Source organism: Pseudophryne corroboree, chromosome 1 (assembly GCF_028390025.1).
Source record: "Pseudophryne corroboree isolate aPseCor3 chromosome 1, aPseCor3.hap2, whole genome shotgun sequence".
Classification (NCBI taxonomy): Eukaryota; Metazoa; Chordata; class Amphibia; order Anura; family Myobatrachidae; genus Pseudophryne; species Pseudophryne corroboree.
The window spans coordinates 1,091,294,120-1,091,320,819 of record NC_086444.1 but is presented as its reverse complement, the minus strand read 5'-3'; the positions used below and the strand labels follow the sequence as shown (position 1 = coordinate 1,091,320,819).

Below are 26,700 nucleotides of genomic sequence, written 5' to 3'. Positions count from 1 at the left end.
TCTCATTACCGGTGTGCACCCAAGGATCCCTTCCCTGTATCACTGCTCCAACAGTGTTCTCCGCAGGGTCGCACCTCTCATTACCGGTGTGCACCCAAGGATCCCTCCCCTGTATCACTGCTCCAACAGTGTTCTCCGCAGGGTCGCACCTCTCATTACCGGTGTGCACCCAAGGATCCCTCCCCTGTATCACTGCTCCAACAGTGTTCTCCGCAGGGTCGCACCTCTCATTACCGGTGTGCACCCAAGGATCCCTCCCCTGTATCACTGCTCCAACAGTGTTCTCCGCAGGGTCGCACCTCTCATTACCGGTGTGCACCCAAGGATCCCTCCCCTGTATCACTGCTCCAACAGTGTTCTCCGCAGGGTCGCACCTCTCATTACCGGTGTGCACCCAAGGATCCCTCCCCTGTATCACTGCTCCAACAGTGTTCTCCGCAGGGTCGCACCTCTCATTACCGGTGTGCACCCAAGGATCCCTCCCCTGTATCACTGCTCCAACAGTGTTCTCCGCAGGGTCGCACCTCTCATTACCGGTGTGCACCCAAGGATCCCTCCCCTGTGTCACTGCTCCAACAGTGTTCTCCGCAGGGTCACACCTCTCATTACAGGTGTGCACCCAAGGATCCCTCCCCTGTATCACTGCTCCAACAGTGTTCTCCGCAGGGTCGCACCTCTCATTACCGGTGTGCACCCAAGGATCCCTCCCCTGTATCACTGCTCCAACAGTGTTCTCCGCAGGGTCGCACCTCTCATTACCGGTGTGCACCCAAGGATCCCTCCCCTGTATTACTGCTCCAACAGTGTTCTCCGCAGGGTCGCACCTCTCATTACCGGTGTGCACCCAAGGATCCCTCCCCTGTATTACTGCTCCAACAGTGTTCTCCGCAGGGTCGCACCTCTCATTACCGGTGTGCACCCAAGGATCCCTCCCCTGTATCACTGCTCCAACAACCAGCCATGAAATGAGAATGTTAGGTAAAAGAAAATGAAAAAAGGAGCAGGGTGTGTGTCACATTTTAATACCAAATATAAAATTGTTTTTATGTTTTATTTGAAATCACTTTATAGTAAGCCTTGCCGGAGTCCACACTGGGAGGGATACACTTCTTTATCATAACTGACCAAGTCATGGCGTTTTATTTATTTTGCACTATTATACTTATAAACCTGTGGCTTATTGCAAATGCCATACAATGAAAAAATATTATTCATCAGTAACGTTTATTTTTAATATATTTAAGGGACTATTATTATTATTACTACCAGTTTTGAGTTATTTCAATTGATTCCGTTTAAGTTCCTTCTCCCCACTATGCATGAGACAGTGACAGCGCTGGGGGCCATCCATGTAATATCACTGATGGACAATAAATATTGTGCCAGGCAGTATTTCTGACACTCTTTAGAGCTGCAAGTATACTTATGTAAAACAATCATCAGATTATGGAACACTGCATGATATGCCAGCAATTGAATGTCTGGTAGGAAGTGTTAAAGTGTCCCTCTTATGTTAAAGGTAAAGTGTCCCTCTTATGCTAAGATAACATTAGTATGAAAAGTTATACCAAATCTTAAAAATACCCATCCTAGGGTCACCTGGAGCCCCTCTGCTGACTCCTGAACGCTCCTGCTGACAGGGTGCTGTCAATGAACAATAACCTACCAGGGCTGGTTCTAGCCCTTGTGGCACCCCGGGTGAAAATAGGGGTGTGGCTTTATAAAGGGGCGTGGTCAGTTATGCCCCCTGTAGAGTTGTGCCCCCAGTAGTATTGCCCCCGGTACAGTTGTGCCCCGTTTGTGCCCCCAGTGGTATTGCCCCAGTACAGTTGTGCCCTGGTTTGTGCCCCCCCGTGGTACTGCCCCCAGTACAGTTGTGCCCCCATTTGTGCTCCCAGTGGTATTGCCCCCAGTACAGTTGTGCCCCCGTTTGTGCCCCCTAGTTGCGATGTTTGCAAAAACATAAATAAATTTAAAAAATTTTTTTTTTTAATTAATACTCACCATCCCCGCTCCTGATTCCCGACTGCTGCTGCCCGCTGCCCTCTGTCTCCGTCTCCGGCCGCCGGCGCCGCTCCTCTGATCTATGGGAGAGACGTCATGACGTCTCTCCCATAGCACCACATAGACACTAGAGGTCAATCATGACCCCTAGTGTCTATGTTCCGTTCCACAATGCCGCGCGGTGCGCGATTACTTCATCGCACACTGCACAGCACTGACAGCCAGCACCGGGGGGCACCACCAGTAGCGGGTCTTGCCACGGCGGCGGCGCCCTCCAGGTGGCCGCGACGCCCTCCGGAAGGCGGCACCCTGGGCAAAAATCCCGTGTGTCCATAGCAAGATCCGCTACTGTACCCTACCTGTCTGAAAAAAACAGACCAGGTCAGCAGGAGAAAGGAGAAAACAGTGGGAGCAAGCAAGAGCTGGTAGTCCAACAATGGGCACGCACATCGCATCAGGTCACCCGCCGAACATGCCACCACTGGAAAGTATATATAAATGTGAAGTTTTTGAGAATGATAGTAAAAAAATTTTTTTTTTATAAAAGGCTACCAATCAACCGCTTTAAAACAAGTCTTAAAAATGATCCATCTGGGTATAAACCTGCAGCCTCTGTTTTTGCTGCAGGGAACTTAATTATTTAATTTATATTATAAAGAGTTAAAAAAACAAAGTTTACTGCACCTCTTGAGAATCCTTATGAAAAACAGGACAGCAGACAAAAAATATCACTTTATGAATTTTATATGCAAGAATGATTTCCTGTATAAGAGTAAGACGTCTGCTGGTTTCTATTTTTGAAACAAGTCAAAATATTGTTTGAATGTCATAAAACATTTGAAGTGTGCGGTATTAAGGTATGCACTGCATTACACAATGTCATAAACCCCAAGACGACACAGCTCTATTGGAAAATACTTACAGATTTTTAATATCTACCGAGCCACGGAACGCCTTCCTGGGGATTGCCTGAATCTGGTTTTCACTGAGGTCACTAAAAAGAGAAGAAAAAGAAAATAAATGAAGTTTACAGGGACTTCAAATAGCGTTTTATACAGATTACCTTATTAATAAAATTATATATATATAAATATATATATATATATATATATATATATATATATATATAAATGGTCTGCAAACTTTCATCTGTAATGTTGCAGAAAATACACAAAACAAGTTGAGTCGCTCACATTAACGAAATCCAAAAATATTTGAGTGCAACTGAGATAGTGACACCTTTACTTTCGGATGGTTCAGTGTACACAAACTTTGTTTCACGCACAAAATTATTTAAATAGATTGTATAAATTACCTTCAAGGTTATGTGTATAAGATGTACAGTATATGACATATAAATGCATTTTGTGTTTACACTTGTGTCCCATCCCTTGATATCTTATTATGGTATGCAAATATTCCAAAATATGGAAAAAATTAATATCCAAAATAATTCTGGTCCCAAGCTTTTTGGATATTGGAGACTAAACCTGTATGGTCATTTAAAAAAATCTACTTACAAAAAAATACAGGGGAGCAAGAAAACATGTTTGAAGGCAAAACGTTGAATACTGTAGGCGCAAAATAACAAATTTAAAATTTAGGATTTAGGATACTGGTAGTGGTTAAAATATGGACTTAACTGTGAACCATATATTTTCCCTGTAGCATACTGCACACATTTTTAGGACTGAGGACGGGATGTATTAAAATACATCGCTGCCCCTCGCCGCCTACCGCAGCGATGCTAATCGCATATGTACTATGAAACGGGGTTTTTACCGCATTTTCTCTTTTGTACATCCCGCCCTAAAAGCTGAAATAAAAACATTAAAAAAAAAATACTTCTTCAGTAATTTGTAAAAAAAGAAAAAAGAAACAGTACACTAAAATTAATACTATACACTGGGGTTACTAATCCAAATATTCAAACGCACAACTCAGACTCATGCAGTCAATTAGATAAAAAGTTATTTTCATGGTCTAACTAGACTGAGCAAGCCCAACTACTGTATAGCACCGTACAACTGCACTTTATGTTATGACCCATTATCTAACTGCAGGTAAGAAGGTGTTTTCTCTATTTAAATTTAGGACATTTCTGAATGTCTTCGATTTTGGAACCCTTTTTCTTTTATGGTGACCAAATTGTAAATTGTAAAGATTACCTTGAGTTTTGAATTTTGTTCTCCTGGAAAATTCATAAAAAACTACTAATATTATTACAAATAATGTCATGGTCTAATTAGCGAAGGAATGCAGATACATTTTAGGATATTTACTAACAGAGGGAGAGCGTGTAAGGTAAGAAGGACAACCGTTTTATTTGAAAAGCGCAGTCAGCTATTCTGTAACTATATCCTGGCTGTGCTGGGTTGACAGTCAATCCCATAACTGAAAGAAGTAATGACCTTCAGCAGTATGAATGTCAGTTTGATTTATACTTTCCTTTAAGAAAAAAATCCAGAGAGTCACAAGTGTGTAGTATACACTTAGTACTGCACTGATTTATTTACGATCAAATCATAACACAATGCGAATGTTAATCAGAAACACAGAACAAATATATATATGAGCAGTCTCTTTCCCTGATACTCTGTACTGGGGAACATATGTTAATTGTTACTCGTCATGCTGTGTGCAGATGTGTAGAACATTACTATTGTCATCTGTGTTATGTAATGTAATATCTAGACTTTATTTCCAATCACTTACCTCAAACCTGTACCTGTCATAAAACGTAACTGGCAAAAATAATATAAATACTGGGAGCTATGACCTGATAATCTAAGGGTTAATTACAAACAATGGTGAATATCCTTCTTCCATAAGTACATTGCCATCTATCCAGGTGCACTGACATCCTTGTAAAATTCTATTCACTACTGTTGTATTTAGAACCTAGGAGGACTTTAATGAAACTGTTGCATGTGAAGGTGCTATATTTTGGAGAGCAGGATTAACACCAAGTGTGTGGGATGGTTGGCCTGGGCCCCCACACATATAATTACATCGCCAGTGTGGGGGTGCTGTGGTATAAGCACACTGGGGTTTGCATTCCTCCCAACATCTGAGCAATGAAAATCAGGAGTGTCAGAAGACCGACAGCAGCATCCCGATAGAGGGAATCCTGACAGGAGTTCCGTAAGTATACATAAACCACACACACACACACACACACACACACACACACACACACACCCTTCTCACAACCTAACCCACACCCCTGCAGACTAAGGGGTCTATTCATGAAGCAGTGAAAACTATCGAGAAGTGAGCCTGTGGAGAAGAACCAATCAGCATTGAAGTAACATTTATCATTTGCATACTCTAAAAGCATACAGAGCAGCTGATTGGTTGCCATGGGCAACTTCTCCACTGCGTCACTTCTCCACTCTTTTCACTGCTTCATGAATGGACCCCAAACTACCCCCAGCCTAATGCTTACCATCCCCAGTGGTGCCTAAGGAGGTTTAGAAAATGAATGGTTGGTACTGAGCCAGTTTTCTGAAATAAGCCTCATTCGTCTCTGTCCCCTTGTGAGAGGGCAAAGTGAAATAAAGTTGGTCACAATTCACAAACACTTTGCTCTGTATAGTAGTCATTGACTTCACAGTAAAGGTATGAGCATTAGGGGTAATTCAGACCTGATCGCTAGGCTGCGTTTTCTCACAGCCTGCGATCAGGCCTGTACAGCGCATGCGTATGCACCGCAATGTGCAGGCGCATCAGACGACTGCACCAGTCATCGGTGCAAAAAAAAGCGATCGCACAGGCGATCGCAAGGAGATTGACAGTAAGAGGGCGTTTGTGGGTGGCAACTGACCATTTTCAGGGAGTGTCTGGAAAAACGCAGGCGTGTCCAAGCGTTTTCAGGGAGGGTGTCTGATGTCAAATCCGGTCCCGGACAGGCTGAAGCGATCGCATCGACTGAGTAAGTCCTGGGCTGCGCAGAGACTGCACAAAATCAGTTTGTGCAGCCCTGCTACACATGCGTTCACACACTTGCACAGCGAAAATACACTCCCTCTGTAGGCGGCGACTATCTGATCGCAGGGCTGCAAAAATGGCTGCCCAGCGATGAGATCTGAATTAGGCCTATTGTGACAACATTTTATTGATTACACTAAAAAATACTGACAATGGTACCTGTGAATTCACAAGGCTACAGTGATCTTATTGAGACACGTATGTATCCTTAGAAACTATATATACAGTGTATACCTGCTGTATGGATTAATTCTAAAAATAATAAACTTGCATATAGCAAATAAAAAAGATGGCTGCATGAACAAGTACAATATTTTGCCTAAAAATGTTTGGAGGGTGCTAGTAAACCATTACTGGGGATGTTCAGAACAAAACCAATTTCAAAACAAGGTATAAATCGACAGCATCCCCGATGTACATGACCGCTAAGGACTCCAAGAGATTCTGTATTTTAACTGACTACTAGTCAGTGACTAGTAATACATACAGTTACAAGTAAATGTATATACGGTGCCAATCAGCACTTCATATAAATCTACAGCTACAATCCAGTGCAATACAATAGAACAAGGGCATAGCTATCATACTGTAGGTGCAGGAAGTGCAGCTGCTATGGGACACAGAGCTGAGAGGGGCCCACCTTCCCTGTCACAGTTATATGTGTTATATACATTTTTTACCATTGTGTAGTAAGTAATTGAAAAAAAAAAAAGTGGGCAAAATATCGCAAATAAGCCAGTTTGTTTTTCCTTGTAAAATTTACTGTGATCAGTTATTTTATTCCTGCTTAGCATCTTCCTGTCACTTTTTAGTACAGCATGTTGCAAATAACAGGTAGTGAGCAGCTAAAGAGGTCTATATAGCCTAGGAAACATGTGCCTGGCAACAGAGGTGAATGGAACGCAGCAGACGCGCACACACAGAGTTAACGTTAATAAATAAAATGTATTAAATATCTGGTTTTCTCCAGGCACCATAGTTTCCTGCCACAACCCAAAAACATACTTGTAAATCAGTGTGTGCACTTGTGTGTAGAGAATTTCCATTGTAACATACAGAAGTGCCCTCGCACACCTAGCCTCAATATGCCAGGTAACATGAGACGCCAGTGAGCAGCGATGTAGTGTCTTTTTCACTCAAATCTGCATCTACATACTACAGTACATAGTGGCGTGGCTTCGTGGGGAAGGGGTGTGGCCACAAAATAATACCAATTCATAAAACGGTGCACAGTAGTCTCCATTATTCAAATTACGCCGCACAGTAGCACCACTACACCAGGTAGAGACCCTTTTACACCTTACGGCGAACAGATTCCTCTTTTTACACATTACAACAGACAGTGTCCCCTTTTTACACATTACGGCAGACAGCGTCCCACTTTTTACACATTATGGCAGACAGCGTGCACTTTTTACACATAACGGCAGACAGCGTCCCCTTTTTACACATAACGGCAGACAGCGTGCCCTTGTTACACATAGCGGCAGACAGCGTACAGTTTTTACACATAACGGCAGACAGTGTGCCCTTGTTAAACATAGCGGCAGACAGCGTACACTTTTTACACATAACGGCAGACAGCATCCCCCTTTTTACACATTACGGCAGACAGCGTGCCCTTTTTACACATAACGGCAGACAGCGTGCCCTTGTTACACATTACGGCAGGCAGATTCTCCCTTTTTACACATTGCGGCAGGCAGATTCCCCCTTTTTACACATCACGTCAGACAGATTCCCCCTTTTTACACATTGCGGCAGGCAGATTCCCCATTTTTACACATTGCGGCAGGCAGATTCCCCCTTTTTACACATTGCGGCAGGCAGATTCCCCCTTTTTACACATTGCGGCAGGCAGTCCCAAGAAAGAAAGAAAGAAAGAAAGAAAGAAAGAAAGAAAGAAAGAAAGAAAGAAAGAAAGAAAGAAAGAAAGAAAGAAAGAAAGAAAGAAAGAAAGAGAAAGAAAGAATTATACTTACCCTCTACGCTGGCTCAGGCTCCTCGGTGCAGCTTCTGGTCACGATTCCCGGGCAGGAGAGAAGGAGGAGGAGGGAGGTGGAGGAGGGAGCCGCAGCAGCGCTGTGTTATTGGTGGAGGCGCTGCTGCTGCTGCCCCTCTGCTTCACTATAGGCTGTTCTCGGAAGACAGCCTATAGTGAAGCAGAGGGACAGCAGCAGCAGCGCCTCAACCAGTAACAAAGCGCTGCTGCGGCTCCCTCCTCCACCTCCCTCCTCCTCGTTACCCCCGTGGCCGCTGCAGTGCGCTCCTCTCCTCTCCGGGCGGCTGTGTGCTGCGGGCAGCAGTTGCCCGCAGCACACAGCGGCATGTAATGAGTCAGTTTGACTCATTACATGCTTTGGGCCCCTGGACAGAGGCGGGCCCCAGTGCAACGCACTGGTTGCACTGGCGGTAGATCCGCCTCTGACATGCACTGTAAAGTGCACAAATAAGCTACTTAAGTACTGTATTAAATTGCAATAGACTATGGGTCTATTTACTAAGCCTTGGATGGAGATAAAGTGTATGGAGATAAAGTACCAACCAATCAGCTCATTACTGTCATTTTGCTAACATGGCAGTTAGGAGCTGATTGGCTGGTACTATGGGCCTAATTCAGAGTTGATCGCAGTAGCAAATTTGTTAGCAGTTTGGCAAAACCATGGCCCTCATTCCGAGTTGTTCGCTCGGTAAAAATCTTCGCATCGCAGCGATTTTCCGCTTAATGCGCATGCGCAATGTTCGCACTGCGACTGCGCCAAGTAAATTTGCTATGCACTTAGTAATTTTACTCACGGCTTTTTCATCGTTCTGGCGATCGTAATGTGATTGACAGGAAATGGGTGTTACTGGGCGGAAACAGGCCGTTTTATGGGCGTGTGGGAAAAAACGCTACCGTTTCCGGAAAAAACGCAGGAGTGGCCGGAGAAACGGGGGAGTGTCTGGGCGAACGCTGGGTGTGTTTGTGACGTCAAACCAGGAACGACAAGCACTGAACTGATCGCAGATGCCGAGTAAGTCTGAAGCTACTCAGAAACTGCTACGAGGTGTGTAATCGCAATATTGCGAATACATCGTTCGCATTTTTAAGATGCTAAGATTCACTCCCAGTAGGCGGCGGCTTAGCGTGAGCAACTCTGCTAAAATCGCTTTGCGAGCGAGCAACTCGGAATGAGGGCCCATGTGCACTGGAGGGGGGGGGGCAGATGTAACATGTGCACAGAGAGTTAGATTTGGGTGTGGTGTGTTCAAACTGAAATCTAAATTGCAGTGTAAAAATAAAGCAGCAGTATTTACCCTGCACAGAAACAAAATAACCCGCCCAAATCTAACTCTCTCTACACATGTTATATCTGCCACACCTACAGTGCACATGGTTTTGCCCAATTGCTAACAAATTTGCTGCTGCGATCAACTCTGAATTACCCCCTTTATCTCCATCCAAGGCTTAGTAAATAGACTCCATAGCATGTTACATACTAATTAAGCATCCTTCATCGGCTGGCGACAATTGCTCTAAAATCAAGTATTTGGAAACCTCCCTCCAGAAATCCTACATTTGCTCCCGAGGGTTCAGATCAACTGTCATTAAATTCCAAAGTGATGACATCATTTTTATAGTCGTTGTAGCCTATAGGCTACTTTCCGCAAAAAGTAGGGACCCGTTGAATCCTTCCCAGACACTCACCACTCGAACATGTGTGGTTGGCAGACCGCGCATGTGCGGAATGTCTCCCGAAGGAGAAGTGAAAGGATTGCATTAGCGATCGTTTCTCTTCTAACACACCACAGGGACAGGCTCCTTTCGGATCCCATGTCCTTGCGAGTGTATCTTAATACATCCCAGCGATGATTCATTTCTCATTACCACGAAAATGCCGCAATAAGAAATTGTATTACCGGGTCTAGGAGCCAATAATAAAAAAATATGCTCTTAGCTCTACCATACAGTAGTGGAACTCAAAGCTGGTCAGGCCAGAACAGAAGTACTAGGGCGATAAGTACTCTGAATTACTCTTGATAGTTTGCACTCAGCTGCTTTGGCTATAAAATAATATAAAATAATATAATGGCAGCAATCATAAATATTGTATCAGTGCAATTAAGTCTAGTATTAAAAAAAAAATGACGATCGCTGTGATAAGTGTTCCTTTAAAAAAAAAAAAGAAGAAATTCTCTAAATCTTCAGAATTGGTCATACACCCAGCCTGGTCTAGATTTACTATGCCAGGAAAAGTGCTCTTCTTTCACCATCTGAAACTGGGAGGGATATTTCCAAATAGCTATAGATAGTGACATTACAAGAGAAATCCATTGTTATGTTTTACATGAAGAATTTCCAAGAAAAGAATGTTCATTAACGTGACAATTGGAATGTCCTCATCTCACTCCTGGCAGACACTATCCACTATCCAGTGTAATTATTATCACTAGAACATATGGAAACTAACAGGTGTCGTGAAATATATAGACTGTACGAGAGATGAAGAAGCATATGTTGCGTGACGCTGAGTTGTACAGCGCTGCGCCGAAACTGCAGAGAGAAAGCGGGTTCATCTCAGTAGAGCTGTCAGACTATAAAGGCCAGGGGCTATTATTTTAAGCTATAGCATCAAGCCATTACAATAATGTCCTTGCAGTAATGCCATCTTATTTATAGATTCATTTATGACTTCCCTTTAAATGCTGCTTCAGCGCTCTAAGAAAGAAGAGCTTAATTATGTAAAAGAAAAGAGAGAGCTGGCCAGACGATTCCTCTTTGTGTTCCAGTTGTGCTTCAAAGGGATATACCATCTTCCACAGAGGAGCAATAAATATTTGTGGATGGCAACCCGCTTGCAAATTTAATTACCAGTAATTTTATTCCCCCCTCTACGGTTTAACCTTCCTAAAAGTCTGACAGTGACATCATAAATCTCCAGTGCCATCCACTGCTATCAAAAGCATTGACTAATGCTCAATGACTAATGTGTCCCGATAGCCTTTTAGAGGGGAGGGAGGACAAACTGCTGAGAGTGCTGGGAAGAGGCGAGAAGTGGGACTCTCCTTTTTTCAGAAAGAGAAGATGTCAAGAGAAGTACCCCCATAACGGAAAGGGTGTTATTTCCTAGATATGATGATGAAAAAGGACAAAGGACAGGTCACGGTCACACCCCAATACTATTAATGACTTCACAAGTCCTGAAATGGAAAAATTATACAGTATGTTTCAGACTTAATGCCACAATCTCTGATAACTGTGAAGATTTTGTATAAGACAATGCATCACTATTAACAAATTCCCTTTATGGGTACCAATCCCTACACATTACGTGTTCACTTCTGAAGGGTTAGATGTTTATACTGTACTTGGGTATTTCAGAGGATTTTGCTAGAGGTCCAACATTGCATTTCAAGACATTGTCCAGATCTTCATGTAGGATACTAGCAGTTGTCCCTGGCATTGCCTGGGTTTTTTTGCTCTCTATTCCCTCCTGTGCCTCATTCTCCCTGTGTCTGCCTCCTCAGTTTCTTTCTCTCCTGCCCTTTGTTTTTGTCCTCCCTCTTCCACTTGCCTTTACTTCTTCCAGGCCTTCTTTTACATGCCTTTACTTCCAGGGCTGCTGCTGCATCGCCTCCATCCACTCACCAGCCGAGCATCATCAGCCAGGTGGGTGAATCTCTGCCCTAACATGTATCATATGCGTGCCCAGCAAGTGACCAGTAACTATGGTCCAACGTGCAAGCACCAATGCAATGAGCTAATTTAAACAGCAGTCATGTTTATTATATAGAAAAGCAGGATTTATTAGTTTGATGTGTGTAGGCAGCTGGTATGTTTAGTAGTGACATTCATTAGAACCTGCAGTGGAGATAATGCTGATTTATCCGTTATGGCAATGGGAAGTGCCCAACTGTGCAGGTACCTGTATTTTGGGGGATCAGTGTTACAACCATCTATCTCCATTGTGTTTTTAATTTGTCCTGAAAAGGCTGTACCTCACCTTTCCTCTTATACCGGATAACCCTATATAATTTCTTCTTAAACCATTACATTAACATTAAATCCAGTGTTCCAGGCCAAGGGGATGAAAGCAGCAAATACTTTCAGGACTAGATGTCACTATATTGCTGCTACAAATCTGATTCTCCTATTTATTATTATGGTAAATCTGCAATGCATTGACTATGCTTCTGCTTTTCCATTAAACTTGTTTTATATGCAAGAGTAAAGCTATTCTTCTAGATAAATATTATGTACAGTGTACATGATCTATTTATGTGATCAACCCTAATTGAATCAGACTTCACAAAAATCCTTCACTCCATCATCTGACATGGATCAGCAATATCATTCTCAGATATCACAGACAAACGGATATTTCCGCAGCCCAGCGGTCTGTGCATGTGAGACTCTGATTAAAATATCATTGTGCAGCTTCTAAGCAGATGTTTTGGCAATGCATGGCGAACAATGGTAAATGTAAAGAAATGCATCTTACACTGATTGAAACAAGTCTGATTCATAGCATGACATAAATCACAGTTTTCTTTCATTGTGGTATGTGACTTTAGCTATAACTCACATACTGTACACAATACAATATCATTATAATCTCTATACACAGTTGCAACACAATATAACACTCTTACACCTCTACAATGAAATACAGGGTTGCTCTTATTTTCCCTGCTCTAATAATAATAATAATAATAATAATAATAATAATAATAATCTCCTATATATTAGCCCAGATCTGTGACTTTGTGCCTCATTTGCGAACACTGGGCGGAGTCACAACACTGGGTGGAGTTAGTCAAATTAGTCACAGATCTGGGCAAATCTATAGGAGTCTAGGAGCAGAAGCAGATGGTATGGGCATGGCACAGGCAGGGATGCATACCTCCCAGCTTTCTTCAGGCAGACAGGGGTGCATACCTCCCAGCTTTCTTCAGGCAGAAGAAGGGACACACGCGCGGCGAAAAGGGGGCATGACCAATGAAAAGGGGGCGTGGCTTAGCGGAGGACCTGCGATCGCGAGCTACGCCCCCGTTTTCATCAGTGAGGGGGCATGCCCAGCGCTCTGTGAGCTGCTGGCATGCCCCCAGGGGCGGATTATGAGTCCGGGGGGCCCAGGGCACTTGAGACAGGGAAGCCCTATCTCATTGCTGTACGTGCTGCGGGTTCGGGGGCGTGGCCTAATCGTGGGACACGTGACCACGCCCCCTTACGCAAATTCCGGGATTTTTTTTTTTTAAGTGAGATTTTAGCCCCTCAGCTAGGGGTAAATCCAGAGGGGGTGGTCGCTCCCCCCTACACACCCGCACAGGCAGAAGAAAGCAGGGAGGCTGCTGCCTCCCTGCAACACCACAGAACTGCCAACACGCAGCAGCGTGTGCTGACTGTAGCACAATTCTGCTGCTGTTGCTGCCAGGACGGGGGAGCTTCAGAGCTGGGACAGAGCTACTCCAGCTGGGGGGCCCCCTAAAACTGTGGTGCCCGGGGTACGTACCCCCTGGGGCCCCCCCTTAATCCGGCTCTGCTGCCGGACTCCGCCCCTTAATCCGTACCCCGCCCCTTAATCCGTACCCCCTGATGCCCCCTCTTCCTCTGTCTCCACTAAGTAGACCCCACCACTAGCTGCAGCGCTGCCGCCCGCAGTGAGGTGCGACCAGCTCCTTCACACACTTCAGCCGGCGGGCAGCGCTGCAGAAGTCCGCACTGCTTGCAGGCTCCTCCTCCCTCCAGCCGCAGCGTCTCCTGGGGGCTAACCAGTCACTCCCATTCTCCCCTTACCACAGTGCCCGACAGCCGTGAGGTCCGCGCCGCGTGCATGCTACGACCCCTCCCTCCCTCCAGCCGCAGCGTCTCCTGGGGGCTAACCAGTCACTCCCAGTCTCCCCTTACCCCAGTGCCCGGCAGCCGCGCGAGGTCCGCGGTGTGTGACTGAGGAGTGGGGGGAGAGATGCGGACGGGCAGAGGAAGCAGGACTCCAGCCTGAGAGAGTCAGCCATGCTAAGTCTCCAACAGCAGCAGATCCCAACAGGTTGGAGTGGAACAGCAGCAGCCAGCAGCAGTGACTCCGGTAAGACACAACTGTCTGTCATTGTCACCACTGTTCTATCCCTAATACCAATCTCTCCCGTGTCCTGTGTTCTGTCATGTCCCTGTGACCTCTGGCCTTGCCCTGTCACCCCTGGCCTTGCCCTGTCACCCCTGGCCTTGCCCTTTCACCCGTATCCTGGCCCTTTCATCCCTGTGCTTGCCCTGTCAACTCTATCCTGGCCCTGTCACCCCTGTCCTGGTCCTGCCGCCTCTACCCTGGCCCTGTCACCCCTATCCTGTCCCTGTCATTTCTGTCCTGGCCCTGTTGCCCCTGTCCTGGCCCCGTCACCCCTGTCCTTGCCCCGTCACCCCTGTCCTTGCCCCGTCACCCCTGTCCTTTCCCCGTCACCCCTGTCCTGGCCCGGTCACCCCTGTTCTGACCCTGTCACCCCTGTCCTGGCTCCGTCACCCCTGTTCTGACCCTGTTACTGGATACCCTCCAACTACCTTTTTCGCAGGTACAGTACCCGCAGCGCCTACAGACCCCTCCCCAATACACCACACCTCCGCACCTTCCCCTACACCACATGCGGCAGTCCACCCCTCCCCCACACGCTGTGCCTCCAGACCCCCTACACCACCCTCGGCTCCCACTCCCCCGCCCCTCCACCACCCACAGCACCAACAGACCCCCTCCACCATCCACCCCCCATATATGTCCCCCTCCCACACCTGCCTCCCCTCCACCCGCAGCATCTGCAGACACCCTCCTCCATCAGCGGTCCCCCACCCCCACCCACGGCACCCCTGCATCCGCCCCTCCGCCACCTGCAGCGCCTCCGGACCCTCTTCCCCATGCGCCGCACCACCCGCACCTGCCCCTCCCCCACAAGCGGCACCTCCGGACCCCCTACCCCACCCCCGACACCCCCGCCCCTTCCCATCCCACAGCACCTCCGGAACCCTTCACCCATCTGCAACATCCCCGCACCTGCCCCTCCCCCACCCGTGGCACCCCTGCCCCTCCCCCACCTGCAGTGCCTCCGGACCCCTCCCCATCTGCAGCCCCCACTCCCCTGCACCTCCCCCACCCACAGCACCTCCCGACCCTTCCCCATCCGCCCCCCCCCCCGCATCCGCCCCCCCCACCACCACCCGCAGCATCTACAGACACCCTCCCCCATCCGCAGTCCCTCGAGCACCCGCTACATTCTGTACATCGTGCCCTGCAGGTGCTGTTCACGCCGTCGCAAGGGGCTGCACCTCCTTCACCATCGCTCGTTCTTTCATTGTGCAATATTTAACCACTAACAAAGGAATGCAGGTAATACTCCATATAATACAAATATTGAACCCCAGAAAGGCATGCAAGGGTTAAGGGTGCGTAGCCCCTTTGCGACGGTGTGAAGAGCGCCCGTAGGGCGCGATGAAGCACCTAGTAATAATAATAATAATAACATAAAATAAGATTTTACTCACCGGTAAATCTATTTCTCGTAGTCCGTAGTGGATGCTGGGGACTCCGTAAGGACCATGGGGAATAGCGGCTCCGCAGGAGACTGGGCCCAGCTAAGAAAGATTTATGACTACCTGGTGTGCACTGGCTCCTCCCACCATGACCCTCCTCCAGACCTCAGTAAGGATACTGTGCCCGGAAGAGCTGACAAAATAAGGAAGGATTTTGAATCCCGGGTAAGACTCATACCAGCCACACCAATCACACCGTATAACTCGTGATAATATACCCAGTTAACAGTATGAACACAACAGAGCCTCTCAAAAGATGGCTCAACAATAACCCTTGTAGTTAACAATAACTATATACAAGTATTGCAGACAGTCCGCACTTGGGACGGGCGCCCAGCATCCACTACGGACTACGAGAAATAGATTTACCGGTGAGTAAAATCTTATTTTCTCTGACGTCCTAGTGGATGCTGGGGACTCCGTAAGGACCATGGGGATTATACCAAAGCTCCCAAATGGGCGGGAGAGTGCGGATGACTCTGCAGCACCGAATGAGAGAACTCAAGGTCCTCCTCAGCCAGGGTATCAAATTTGTAGAATTTTGCAAACGTGTTTGTCCCTGACCAAGTAGCAGCTCGGCAAAGTTGTAAAGCCGAGACCCCTCGGGCAGCCGCCCAAGAAGAGCCCACTTTCCTTGTGGAATGGGCTTTTACAGATTTAGGCTGCGGCAGGCCAGCCACAGAATGCGCAAGCTGAATTGTGCTACAAATCCAGCGAGCAATAGTCTGCTTTGAAGCAGGAGCACCCATCTTGTTTGGTGCATACAGGATAAATAGCGAGTCAGTCTTCCTGACTCCAGCCGTCCTGGAAACATAAATTTTCAAGGCCCTGACTACGTCCAGTAACTTGGAGTCCTCCAAGTCCCTAGTAGCCGCAGGCACCACGATAGGTTGGTTCAAGTGAAAAGCTGATACCACCTTAGGAAGAAACTGGGGACGAGTCCTCAATTCTGCCCTATCCATATGGAAAATCAAATAGGGGCTTTTACATGACAAAGCCGCCAATTCTGACACCCGCCTTGCCGAAGCCAAGGCCAAAAGCATGACCACTTTCCACATGAGATATTTTAAATCCACGGTTTTGAGTGGCTCAAACCAATGTGACTTTAGGAAACCCAACACCACGTTGAGGTCCCACGGTGCCACTGGAGGCACAAAAGGAGGCTGAATATGCAGCACTCCCTTGACAAATGTCTGAACTTCAGGCAGTGAAGCCAGTTCCATTTTGGAAGAAAATCGATAGAGCCGAAATCTGGACCTTAATGGAACCCAATTGTAGGCCCATAGTCACCTCTGACTGTAGGAAGTGCAGAAATCGACCTAGCTGAAATTTCTCCTTTGGGGCCTTCCTGGCCTCACAGTACGCAACATATTTTCGCCATATGCGGTGATAATGGTTAGCGTTCACTTCTTTCCTAGCTTTAAATAGCTTAGGGATAACTTCCTCCGGAATTCCCTTTTCCTTCAGGATCCGGCGTTCAACCGCCATGCCGTCAACGCAGCCGTGGTACATCTTGAAACAGACAGGCCCCCTGCTGCCGCAGGTCCTGTCTGAGCGGCAGAGGCCATAGGTCCTCTGAGATCATTTCTTGGAGTTCTGGTTACCAAGCTCTTCTTGGCCAACCCGGAACAATGAGTATAGTTCTTACTCCTCTCCTTCTTATTATTCTCATTACCCTGGGTAAGAGGGGCAGAGAAGGGAACACATACACCGACTGGTACACCCACGGTGTTACCAGAGCGTCCACAGCTATCGCCTGAGGGTCCTTGACCTGGCGCAATATCTTTGTAACTTTTAGTTGAGGCGGGACGCCATCATGTCCACCTGTGGCCTTTCCCAACGGTGTACAATCATTTGGAAGACTTCTGGATGAAGTCCCCACTCTCCCGGGTGGAGGTCGTGTCTTCTGAGAAAGTCTGCTTCTCAGTTGTCCACTCCGGGAATGAACACTGCTGACAGTGCTAACACATGATTTTCCGCCCATCGGAGAATCCTTGTGGCTTCTGCCATCGCCATCCTGCTTCTTGTGCCGCCCTGTCATGTACATGAGCGACCGCCGTGATGTTGTCTGACTGGATCAGCACCGGCCGGTGTTGAAGCAGGGGTCTAGCCTGACTTAGGGCATTGTAAATGGCCCTTAGTTCCAGAATATTTATGTGTAGGGAAGTCTCCTGACTTTTCCATAGCCTTGGAAGTTTCTTCCCTGTGTGACTGCCCCCCAGCCTCGAAGGCTGGCATCCGTGGTCACCAGGACCCAGTCCTATATGCCGAATCTGCGGCCCCCTAGAAGATGAGCACTCTGCAGCCACCACAACAACGACACCCTGGCCCTTGGAGACAGGGTCATCCGCCGATGCATCTGAAGATGCGACCCGGACCACATGTCCAACAGATCCCACTGGAAAATCCTTGTATGGGACCTGGCGAATGGAATTTCTTCGTAAGAAGCTACCATCCTTCCCAGGGCTCGCGTGCATTGATGCACCGACACCTGTATACGTATTAGGAGGTCTCTGTCTAGAGACGACAACTCCTTGGACTTCTCCTCCGGGAGAAACCCTTTTTATCCTGTTCTGTGTCCAGAACCATACTCAGGAACAGTAGACGCGTCGTAGGAACCAGCTGCGACTTTGGAATATTCAGAATTCAGCCGTGCTGTTGTAGCACTTCCCGAGATAGTGCTACTCCGCCGAACAACTGCTCCCTGGACCTCGCCTTTATAAGGAGATCGTCCAAGTACGGGATAATTATTTCGGCCATTACCTTGGTAAATACCTCGGTGCCGGGGACAGACCAACGGCAACGTCTGGAATTGGTAATGACAATCCTGTACCACAATTTTGAGGTACTCCTGGTGAAGAGGGTAAATAGGGACATGCAGGTAAGCATCCTTGATGTCCAGTGATACCATGAAATTCTCCAGGCTTGCAATAATCGCCCTGAGCGATTCCATTTCGAACTTGAACCTTCGTATATAAAAGTGTTCAAGGCTTTCAATTTTAGAATGGGTCTCACCGAACCGTCTGGTTTCGGTACCACAACATTTTGGAATAGTAACCCCGGCCTTGTTGAAGGAGGGGTACCTAGATTTCACCTGCTGGAAGTGCAGCTTGTGAATTGCCGCCAGTACTACCTTTCTCCGAGGGCAGCAGGCAAGGCTGAGGTGAGGTAACGGCGAGGGGGAGTCGCCTCGAACTCCAGCCTGTATCCCTGTGATGCTATTTGCAGAACCTAGGGATCCACCTGTGGGCAAACCCACTGGTCACTGAAGTTCCCGAGACGCGCCCCTACCGCACCTGTCTCCACCTGTGGAGCCCCAACGTCAAGCGGTGGACTCAGAGGAAGCGGGGGAAGATTTTTGATCCTGGGAACTGGCTGCTGGTGCAGCTTTTTCCTTCTTCCCTTGTCTCTGTGCAGAAAGGAAGCGCCTTTGACCCGCTTGCTTTTCTGAAGCCGAAAGGACTGTACCTGAAAATACGGTGCTTTCTTAGGCTGTGAGGAAACCTGAGGTAAAAAATTTTTTTTTCTTCCCAGCTGTTGCTGTGGATACGAGGTCCCAGAGACCATCCCCAAACAATTCCTCACCCTTATAAGGCAGAATCTCCATGTGCCTTTTATAGGCAGCATCACCTGTCCACTGCCGGGTTTCTAATACCCTCCTGGCAGAATGGACATTGCATTAATTCTGGATGCCAGCCGGCAAATATCCCTCTGTGCATCCTTTATATATAAGAGGACGTCTTTAATATGCCCTATGTTAGCAAACTATTTTCCCTGTCTTAGAGTATTAATATTATCTGACAGGGTATCAGACCACGCTGCAGCAGCACTATTTATGCTGAGGCGATTGCAGGTCTCAGTATATAACCTGAGTGTGTTTATACAGACTTCAGGATAGTCTCCTGCTTTTTATCAGCAGGCTCCTTCAAGGTGGCCGTATCCTAAGACGGCAGTGCCACCTTTTTTGACAAACGTGTGAGCGCCTTATCCACCCTAAGGGATATCTCCCAATGTGACCTATCCTCTGGCGGGAAAGGGTACGCCATCAGTAACTTTTTAGAAATTACCAGTTTCTTATTGGGGGAACCCACGCTACTTTACACACTTCATTCATTCATCTGATGGGGGAACAAAACACTGGCTGCTTTTTCTCCCCAAAAATAAAACCCCTTTTATGTGGTACTTGGGTTCATGTCAGAAATGCGTAACACATTTTTTATTGCCGAGATCATGTAACGGATGTTCCCAGTGGATTGTGTATTTGTCTCAACCTCGTCGACACTGGAGTCAGACTCCGTGTCGACATCTGTGTCTGCCATCTGAGGTAACGGGCGCTTTTTTGAGCCCCTGATGGCCTTTGAGACGCCTGGGCAGGCGCGGGCTGAGAAGCCGGCTGTCCCACAGCTGTTTTACGTCATCCAGCCTTGTAAGGAGTTGACATTGTCGTTTAATACCTTCCACCTATCCATCCACTCTGGTGTCGGCCCCACAGGGGACGACATCCCATTTATCGGCCTCTGCTCCACCTCCACGTAACCTTCCTCATCCCACCTGTCGACACAGCTGTACCGACACACATCACACACACAGGGAATGCTCTGACTGAGGACAGGACCCCACAAAGTCCTTTGGGGAGACAGAGAGAGAGTATGCCAGCACACACCAGAGCGCTATATAATGCAGGGATTAACACTATAACTGAGTGATTTTTCCCCCAATAGCTGCTTGTATAAACAATGTTGCGCCTAAATTTAGTGCCCCCCCTCTCTTTTTAACCCTTTGAGCCTGAAAACTACAGGGGAGAGCCTGGGGAGCTGTCTTCCAGCTGCACTGTGAAGAGAAAATGGCGCCAGTGTGCTGAGGGAGATAGCTCCGCCCCTTTTTCGCTGACTTTTCTCCCGCTTTTTATGGATTCTGGCAGGGGTATTTATCACATATATAGCCTCTGGGGCTATATATTGTGATATATTTGCCAGCCAAGGTGTATTTATTGCTTCTCAGGGCGCCCCCCCCCAGCGCCCTGCACCCTCAGTGACCGGAGTGTGAAGTGTGTATGAGGAGCAATGGCGCACAGCTGCAGTGCTGTGCGCTACCTTGGTGAAGACTGATGTCTTCTGCCGCCGATTTTCCGGATTCTTCTTGCTTCTGGCTCTGTAAGGGGGCCAGCGGCGCGGCTCCGGGACCGAACACCAATGGCCAGTTCCATGCGGTCGATCCCTCTGGAGCTAATGGTGTCCAGTAGCCTAAGAAGCCCAAGCTACCACCAGTTAGGTAGGTTCGCTTCTTCTCCCCTTAGTCCCTCGCTGCAGTGAGTCTGTTGCCAGCAGATCTCACTGTAAAATAAAAAACCTAAAATATACTTTCTCTCTAGGAGCTCAGGAGAGCCCCTAGTGTGCATCCAGCTCAGCCGGGCACAGGATTCTAACTGAGGTCTGGAGGAGGGTCATGGTGGGAGGAGCCAGTGCACACCAGGTAGTCCTAAATCTTTCTTAGCTGGGCCCAGTCTCCTGCGGAGCCGCTATTCCCCATGGTCCTTACGGAGTCCCCAGCATCCACTAGGACGTCAGAGAAATTGGCAGTAGAACATAATGCATATACAGTAGACCATAGGGAATATATTGGGTGCAGGACATGAAGCGGTGTAGGGGGAAGATATATCAAAGCTTAGAGAGAGATAAAGTTCAACCCAATCAGCTCCTAACTGCCATGTTTGAAAAATGACAGTAAAGCTGGGTACACACTAGACAAAGGGGATAATTCAGACTTGATTGTAGATTTGCTAAATCTACGATCACTTTCGCACACATGCAGGGGGACGCCCAGCACAGGGCTAGTCCGCCCCGCATGTCTGGCTCTGCCCCCTTCCCCACCGCACAGGTACAAAAGAATTGCACCGTGGCGATGCTTTTGTACCTGAAGAGTAGCTCCCCACCAACGCAGCTCCTGCGAGATGGCAGGGAGCTACCCGTCGCTCTCCGAGTCGCAGCGGCTGCATATGACATCACGCAGCCACCGCGGCCCGCCCCCCCTTCATTGGTCTACGCATGCCTGCGTTGCCCGGACCACGCTCCCAAAACGGCGGCCCAACACCGCCGGCCCGCCCACCCATCCAGCGAACGCCTCTGCCTGTCAATCAGGCAGAGGCGATCGTTGGGCTGAGATGCCGATCACATATCTGGAATGCGCCGGCGCACTGCGGCACCTGCGCAGTTCAGACCTGATCGCCCACTGTGCGAAAACGCACAGCAGTGATCAGGTCTGAATTAGCTCCCATATGTCGTCCAATTTGATGAATCGGACAGACATAGTGGGTACATCGTCTAGTGTGTACCCGTTATGTTGCTGATGATGCGCGCTGCCGCACATCATCAGCAACATCCTCCGTCGGCCCTGTATGATGGAAGACATTGCTAGCGAAGGCAATGCTGTCGATTGCAGCATGACCCCTGTTGTCAATCCTTCACTGCTGGCATCGTTAAGTGTGTATACATTTGCCGATGCCGCCCCCTCCCCCATGGGTCCCATCGCCGGCTCTACACCTTGTGACGCCAGTGCGAAACTTCCCCTTGGGCCCCCTCCCCTCGGCGAAACAGTTAGTGCGCGCCTGAGGCGCGCGTAAAAAAATAGGGGCGTGGCTTTATGGGGAGGGGCGTGGCCACAGTTATGCCCCTAGATTTGCCCCAAGTAGTTGTGCCCCCCAGTTGATTTGCCCCCAGTAGATTTGCCCCCTGTAGCTGTGCCTCCAGTAGCTGTGCCCCCATTAGTTGTGCCCCGTTGCTTGTTGCTTTGCCCCCCAGTAGTTGTGCCCTCTGTTGCTGTGCCCCCTGTTGCTTTGCCCCCAGTAGATCATGACCTCTAGTGTCTGTCACTGGAGCCGGCTGCAGCAGACGCCCACACAGCCCACGGCATCCGCTGCAGCCGGGGAGCGGGGTGCAGGTCGGCGGCGGTGCCTGCAGGGTGACTGCGGCCGCGCCCCCAGGCTGCAGCGCCCTGGGCGCAGGCACTGCTTGCCCGCACCAAGAACTGCTCCTGCTTTAGGAGCTGGTTGGTTGGTACTATGGCCTTAATTCAGCATGGATTGTAGATGTGCGAAAAAACGCACATTTACGATCCATTACCCTGCCCCGCATGCCCAAACCAGTCCCCCCCCTCCCCACCCAGCAAACATGCAAAAGCATTGCACGGGGCACACTTCACTGGGCTTCAGCATAAGTACGCTGCCGCAGCAGCATTCCATGCTGAACTAGGACCTATATCTCTCTCAACTTTCTCTCTCGCCAAGCTTTTAGAAATCTCCCCCATAGAGAGGTTTGTCATTGTGCAATACATCTATTCTAAATAAGTGAGTATAGATTTTAAAGGAACAGAAACTCCGACAAAGTGTAAACTGCCCTTTAAGACACAAACTTTCAAACCCAACTACAGTAATATGCTGCGAACAAATTGCCTGATTATAGAGGACACAAGTATATGGCAACAATTATCCATATGTTTCCATGAAAAGGTGCCAAACTCGCCCACCATATATTTATCTACTTATAATTAAATATAATACTTATTAAATGCTGTGGTGGGAACAGTAATTTGGATGGATGTTTTCTTTTTTTCCCCTGCAATTTGTTTTCTTTTTTTTCCCCCCTTATAATACAGGCAATCATCATAAAAGGGTCATATATTGTATTTCGCCGTGCAATTGAGACTCAAAGAGCGGCTCAGCATCCAGTCAAATATATGAAGTACATTAAAGTAAAGCAATATCAATCATCCCCCTTCTGAATAACATTATGTTTGCTTGTTAGCATAAAAAAAAACCCTCTGAAACCTCAGTCTCGTCATGGAAGTCAATTCATTGACCACAAAATCAATTCTGTCCTGCGCTATCGCTCTCTCCAAAAGTGCACTTAAATCAATTTGTTACAAGTGCACCGCATAAAATTAGATGTGAACAAAATATGCTTTGTTCTGATGTCATTATAATACACCCGGAATTCTCAACTGTTTGTTACAACAATAACAGGAGCAGCATTTGCAACATGTCCCACCCATTGTTCTAGCTAGTCTATAAATTCCCAATTAGCAAACTTCTGTATCACATCTGTTTGCCATTAAACCATTTGCGGGAACAAACCAATTTCTTAATTTGTCAAGTACCTGACCGACATAGCAAAGACAAATGTTTTCATTGTCTCCGAAAGTATACAAACACACACATGCCCGAAGGAGCGAGATGTCAGTCGGCCGTACACACTGAACGATATAGTGTACTATTGCGCAATATATTGCTCATTAGCCGCATTCAGCAGCACAGTGTCGGGCACCGAGTTGTCCCATTGGCTGTGCAGCACAGCAGATGGGACAACCCAACAGATGAGAGTTCGCAGTAGTAGGTACACACTACACGATATGTTGGTTCGATCTGCGGGATAAGGCAACATATGGCCTAGTGTGTACCCAGCCTTACATATACGGATACATACCTTTGCATTCACTGTAGACATGGGCCGGGATGTAATGGCGTCTGAGATCGCCAGAGGTGCGGGATGACGGCCAATCGCGGCTGTTTTTGTTAAAGGGGCAATGGTTTTGCCTTGTAAGTGATTGCCCCGTTAAAAATAAAACGCCTGAGATCGGCCTGCATCCCGCACCTCCTGCAATCTCAGACGCCATTACATCCTGCCAATGGTGTAATTCTCTACTTTGACACCTGTTGGATTATTAAATGAACATATCTATATTTTACATTGTAAATTAAGAAAATAAACAAGTCATAAACATATAACTGCAATTTCACGGCTGTATTTTACACGGGATCCAGTCAGTCAGAATACCAACACTGGCATACTGAATATGTTCACCATCCCGGCACCGGAATCCCGACAGCCGAGATGCCGAACGACAATCTACCAGGATGCAGGACAAATAAGCCGCAGGTGGGGGGGGAGGTAAGGTTTAGGCTGTGGGGGAGGGTTAGGCTGCAGCCCCAGGGGTTTGGGTTTAGGCTGTGGGGATGGGGGGTAAGCGATAGGCACCACCCCAGGAGGGTTAGGTTTAGACTCCTGGGAGGGGGAGATAGGTTTAGGCACCACTGCCAAGGGTTAGGGTTAGGCTGGGGGGGAAGTAGGTTTAGGCTGCGGGGAGGGAAGGTTAGGGGGCCAGGAGGGTAAGGTAAGTAAAGTATACTTCTATCGGGATTCCGATCTTTGGGATGCTGCAGTCGGTATTCTGACTGCCGGCATCCCAAACACTGGCAAATCAAACCCAACCCATTTTACACGAGGGGTCGAACTGAGACTGCATTTTTGTGGCCACTGCAAGGCACCAGGTGTTTCGTTATCTGTTAATGATGAATGTTTGCTTGTCTCTGCCCAGCACTGCAAATATTTATCACTTTTTGGGGGTTCAGGATGATTTTAATTGAATCTGGTCCTATTATTGGAAGCTATTCTTCTGTTAGTAGTACAAGCTAGCTGTAATATCTTCGTAAGTATTCATGTAAAATATTTTCAAGTTATGGTATCACTGTGAAACATAACAGTAATGCAGACTCGTGTAAGAACAGAAATACATCTATATCTGTGTGTCTTCAATGTAACCGTAACAAGTACCTGACAATGATGTCACAGATGTGACATCAGCCTGAGTCAGGAAACAACATTCATCAACTTACTGTAAGTATGCAGTGACACGCATAGGCATGCGCAGAACATTTTATTAGGGGGTGCACCATTGGAGGGGTGTGTTTGGCACCACCTACTAGGCGTGTCTAGCACTGCCTATTGGCACTCAAAGCAATATAAACATATGCCCCTAGCTGTGCACCTTATTTATTACCCCCAGCGGTGCCAGATACACACTTGCCCCCAGCGGTGCCAGATACACACTTGCCCCCAGCGGTGCCAGATACACACTTGCCCCCAGCGGTGCCAGATACACAATGCCCCCATTTGTGCTCACCCTCGTCTGTTGCCATTGCCACCGATTTCCGTCTCTGCCACTGAGTGGAGGAGAGCGCAGCACGCGTCTCTCCTGTGCCTCACTTCACTGAGTTCCTGGCTGTCTCTGGCGGTCATTTGAAATATGTCAAGAGACGGTCTGCGAGCTCTGATTGTGTGTGAGGGGCAGGAAAGACGCGCGCAGTGCTCTCCTCCCTTCAAGTTCAGTGTCAGACTGAGACGGGAATCGGCAGCAGCAGCAACAGGCTTGCAGGGGGTGCTTGTGTGCACCAGGCACCCCCTGTGTGCACGCCTATGCACATTACAGTAAAATGCCATAATTTACCTGCTGTACGTTACAGCCTGTATCTTCACTTTTCACTACTGAATCTGCTGGAAAACAAAGCTGACTGCTTGCAGTGCTGACTTTCTGATTTATAAAATGTTTATATGCCAAGTCTAAAGGATATCTGTTATTGGGCAGCTTCAGTGTAATGAAGGATGCACCTGCATGGTTGAGAGAGCAATATGTTTCATGTAGAACACACATGTAAGACTGTATACACAAATATACTGTATTTATTAATCAGAATAAAATATATTATCCAACAAGAAAATAAATGTTAAAAAAAAATCCAATATTGTGAATGCTAAAAGTTTAATGCCACCAATCGGTGCTCGAGGGCAGAGAACCTGGTAATTGGAATATCACAAATACTCAGAAAATTTGCTTTCATTCTGCAGCCACTGCTGCCTGCTGGACACAGAACATACCTCTCTGATTTATCAATAATTGAGAGCAGACAGTTGTGGTTAGAACTACAAGTTACAGCTAAACCTGCCTATCTTGGGAACTATAGTCCCACAATAACCACAAGTTTACCTCTAGCGTTACTACCTTATTATCCTGCAGCATCACGTCACAGGAACTCATCCACTAACTCCTAAGGAGGTACAAAGTTGACCCGTGAAAGAGACCACCCAGAAATTAAGATGAAATATCAGAGGCAAAATGTCCATAAAATGTATTATTTTGTTCCTTAGAACCAGTGTCAATGATTATATTTAATGATGTGATGGAATGACCATGACGACTCTCCAGCTTCACTGCATGCTCTCCACCTTGCTCTGAGCCCCATTGTGAGCACATATGTGAAATAAGCTACCGGACCACTTGACACTGGTAGATGTGAAGATGAAATCCTGACAGCAAATTAGTTG

At 47.5% G+C, this 26,700-nt stretch overlaps 1 protein-coding gene across 5 annotated transcripts in view; it reads right to left on the bottom strand.

Annotated features, from left to right (window-relative positions):
- Positions 1 to 26,700, bottom strand: part of SLIT2 (slit guidance ligand 2) — a 384,860-nt gene that overhangs the window by 134,190 nt on the left and 223,970 nt on the right. For all 5 annotated transcript variants that reach the window (XM_063921507.1, XM_063921540.1, XM_063921524.1 and 2 more), the window contains exon 5: positions 2,927 to 2,998. In XM_063921507.1, the coding sequence (XP_063777577.1) occupies positions 2,927 to 2,998 (72 nt within the window). The remainder of the gene's footprint in view (positions 1 to 2,926; positions 2,999 to 26,700) is intronic.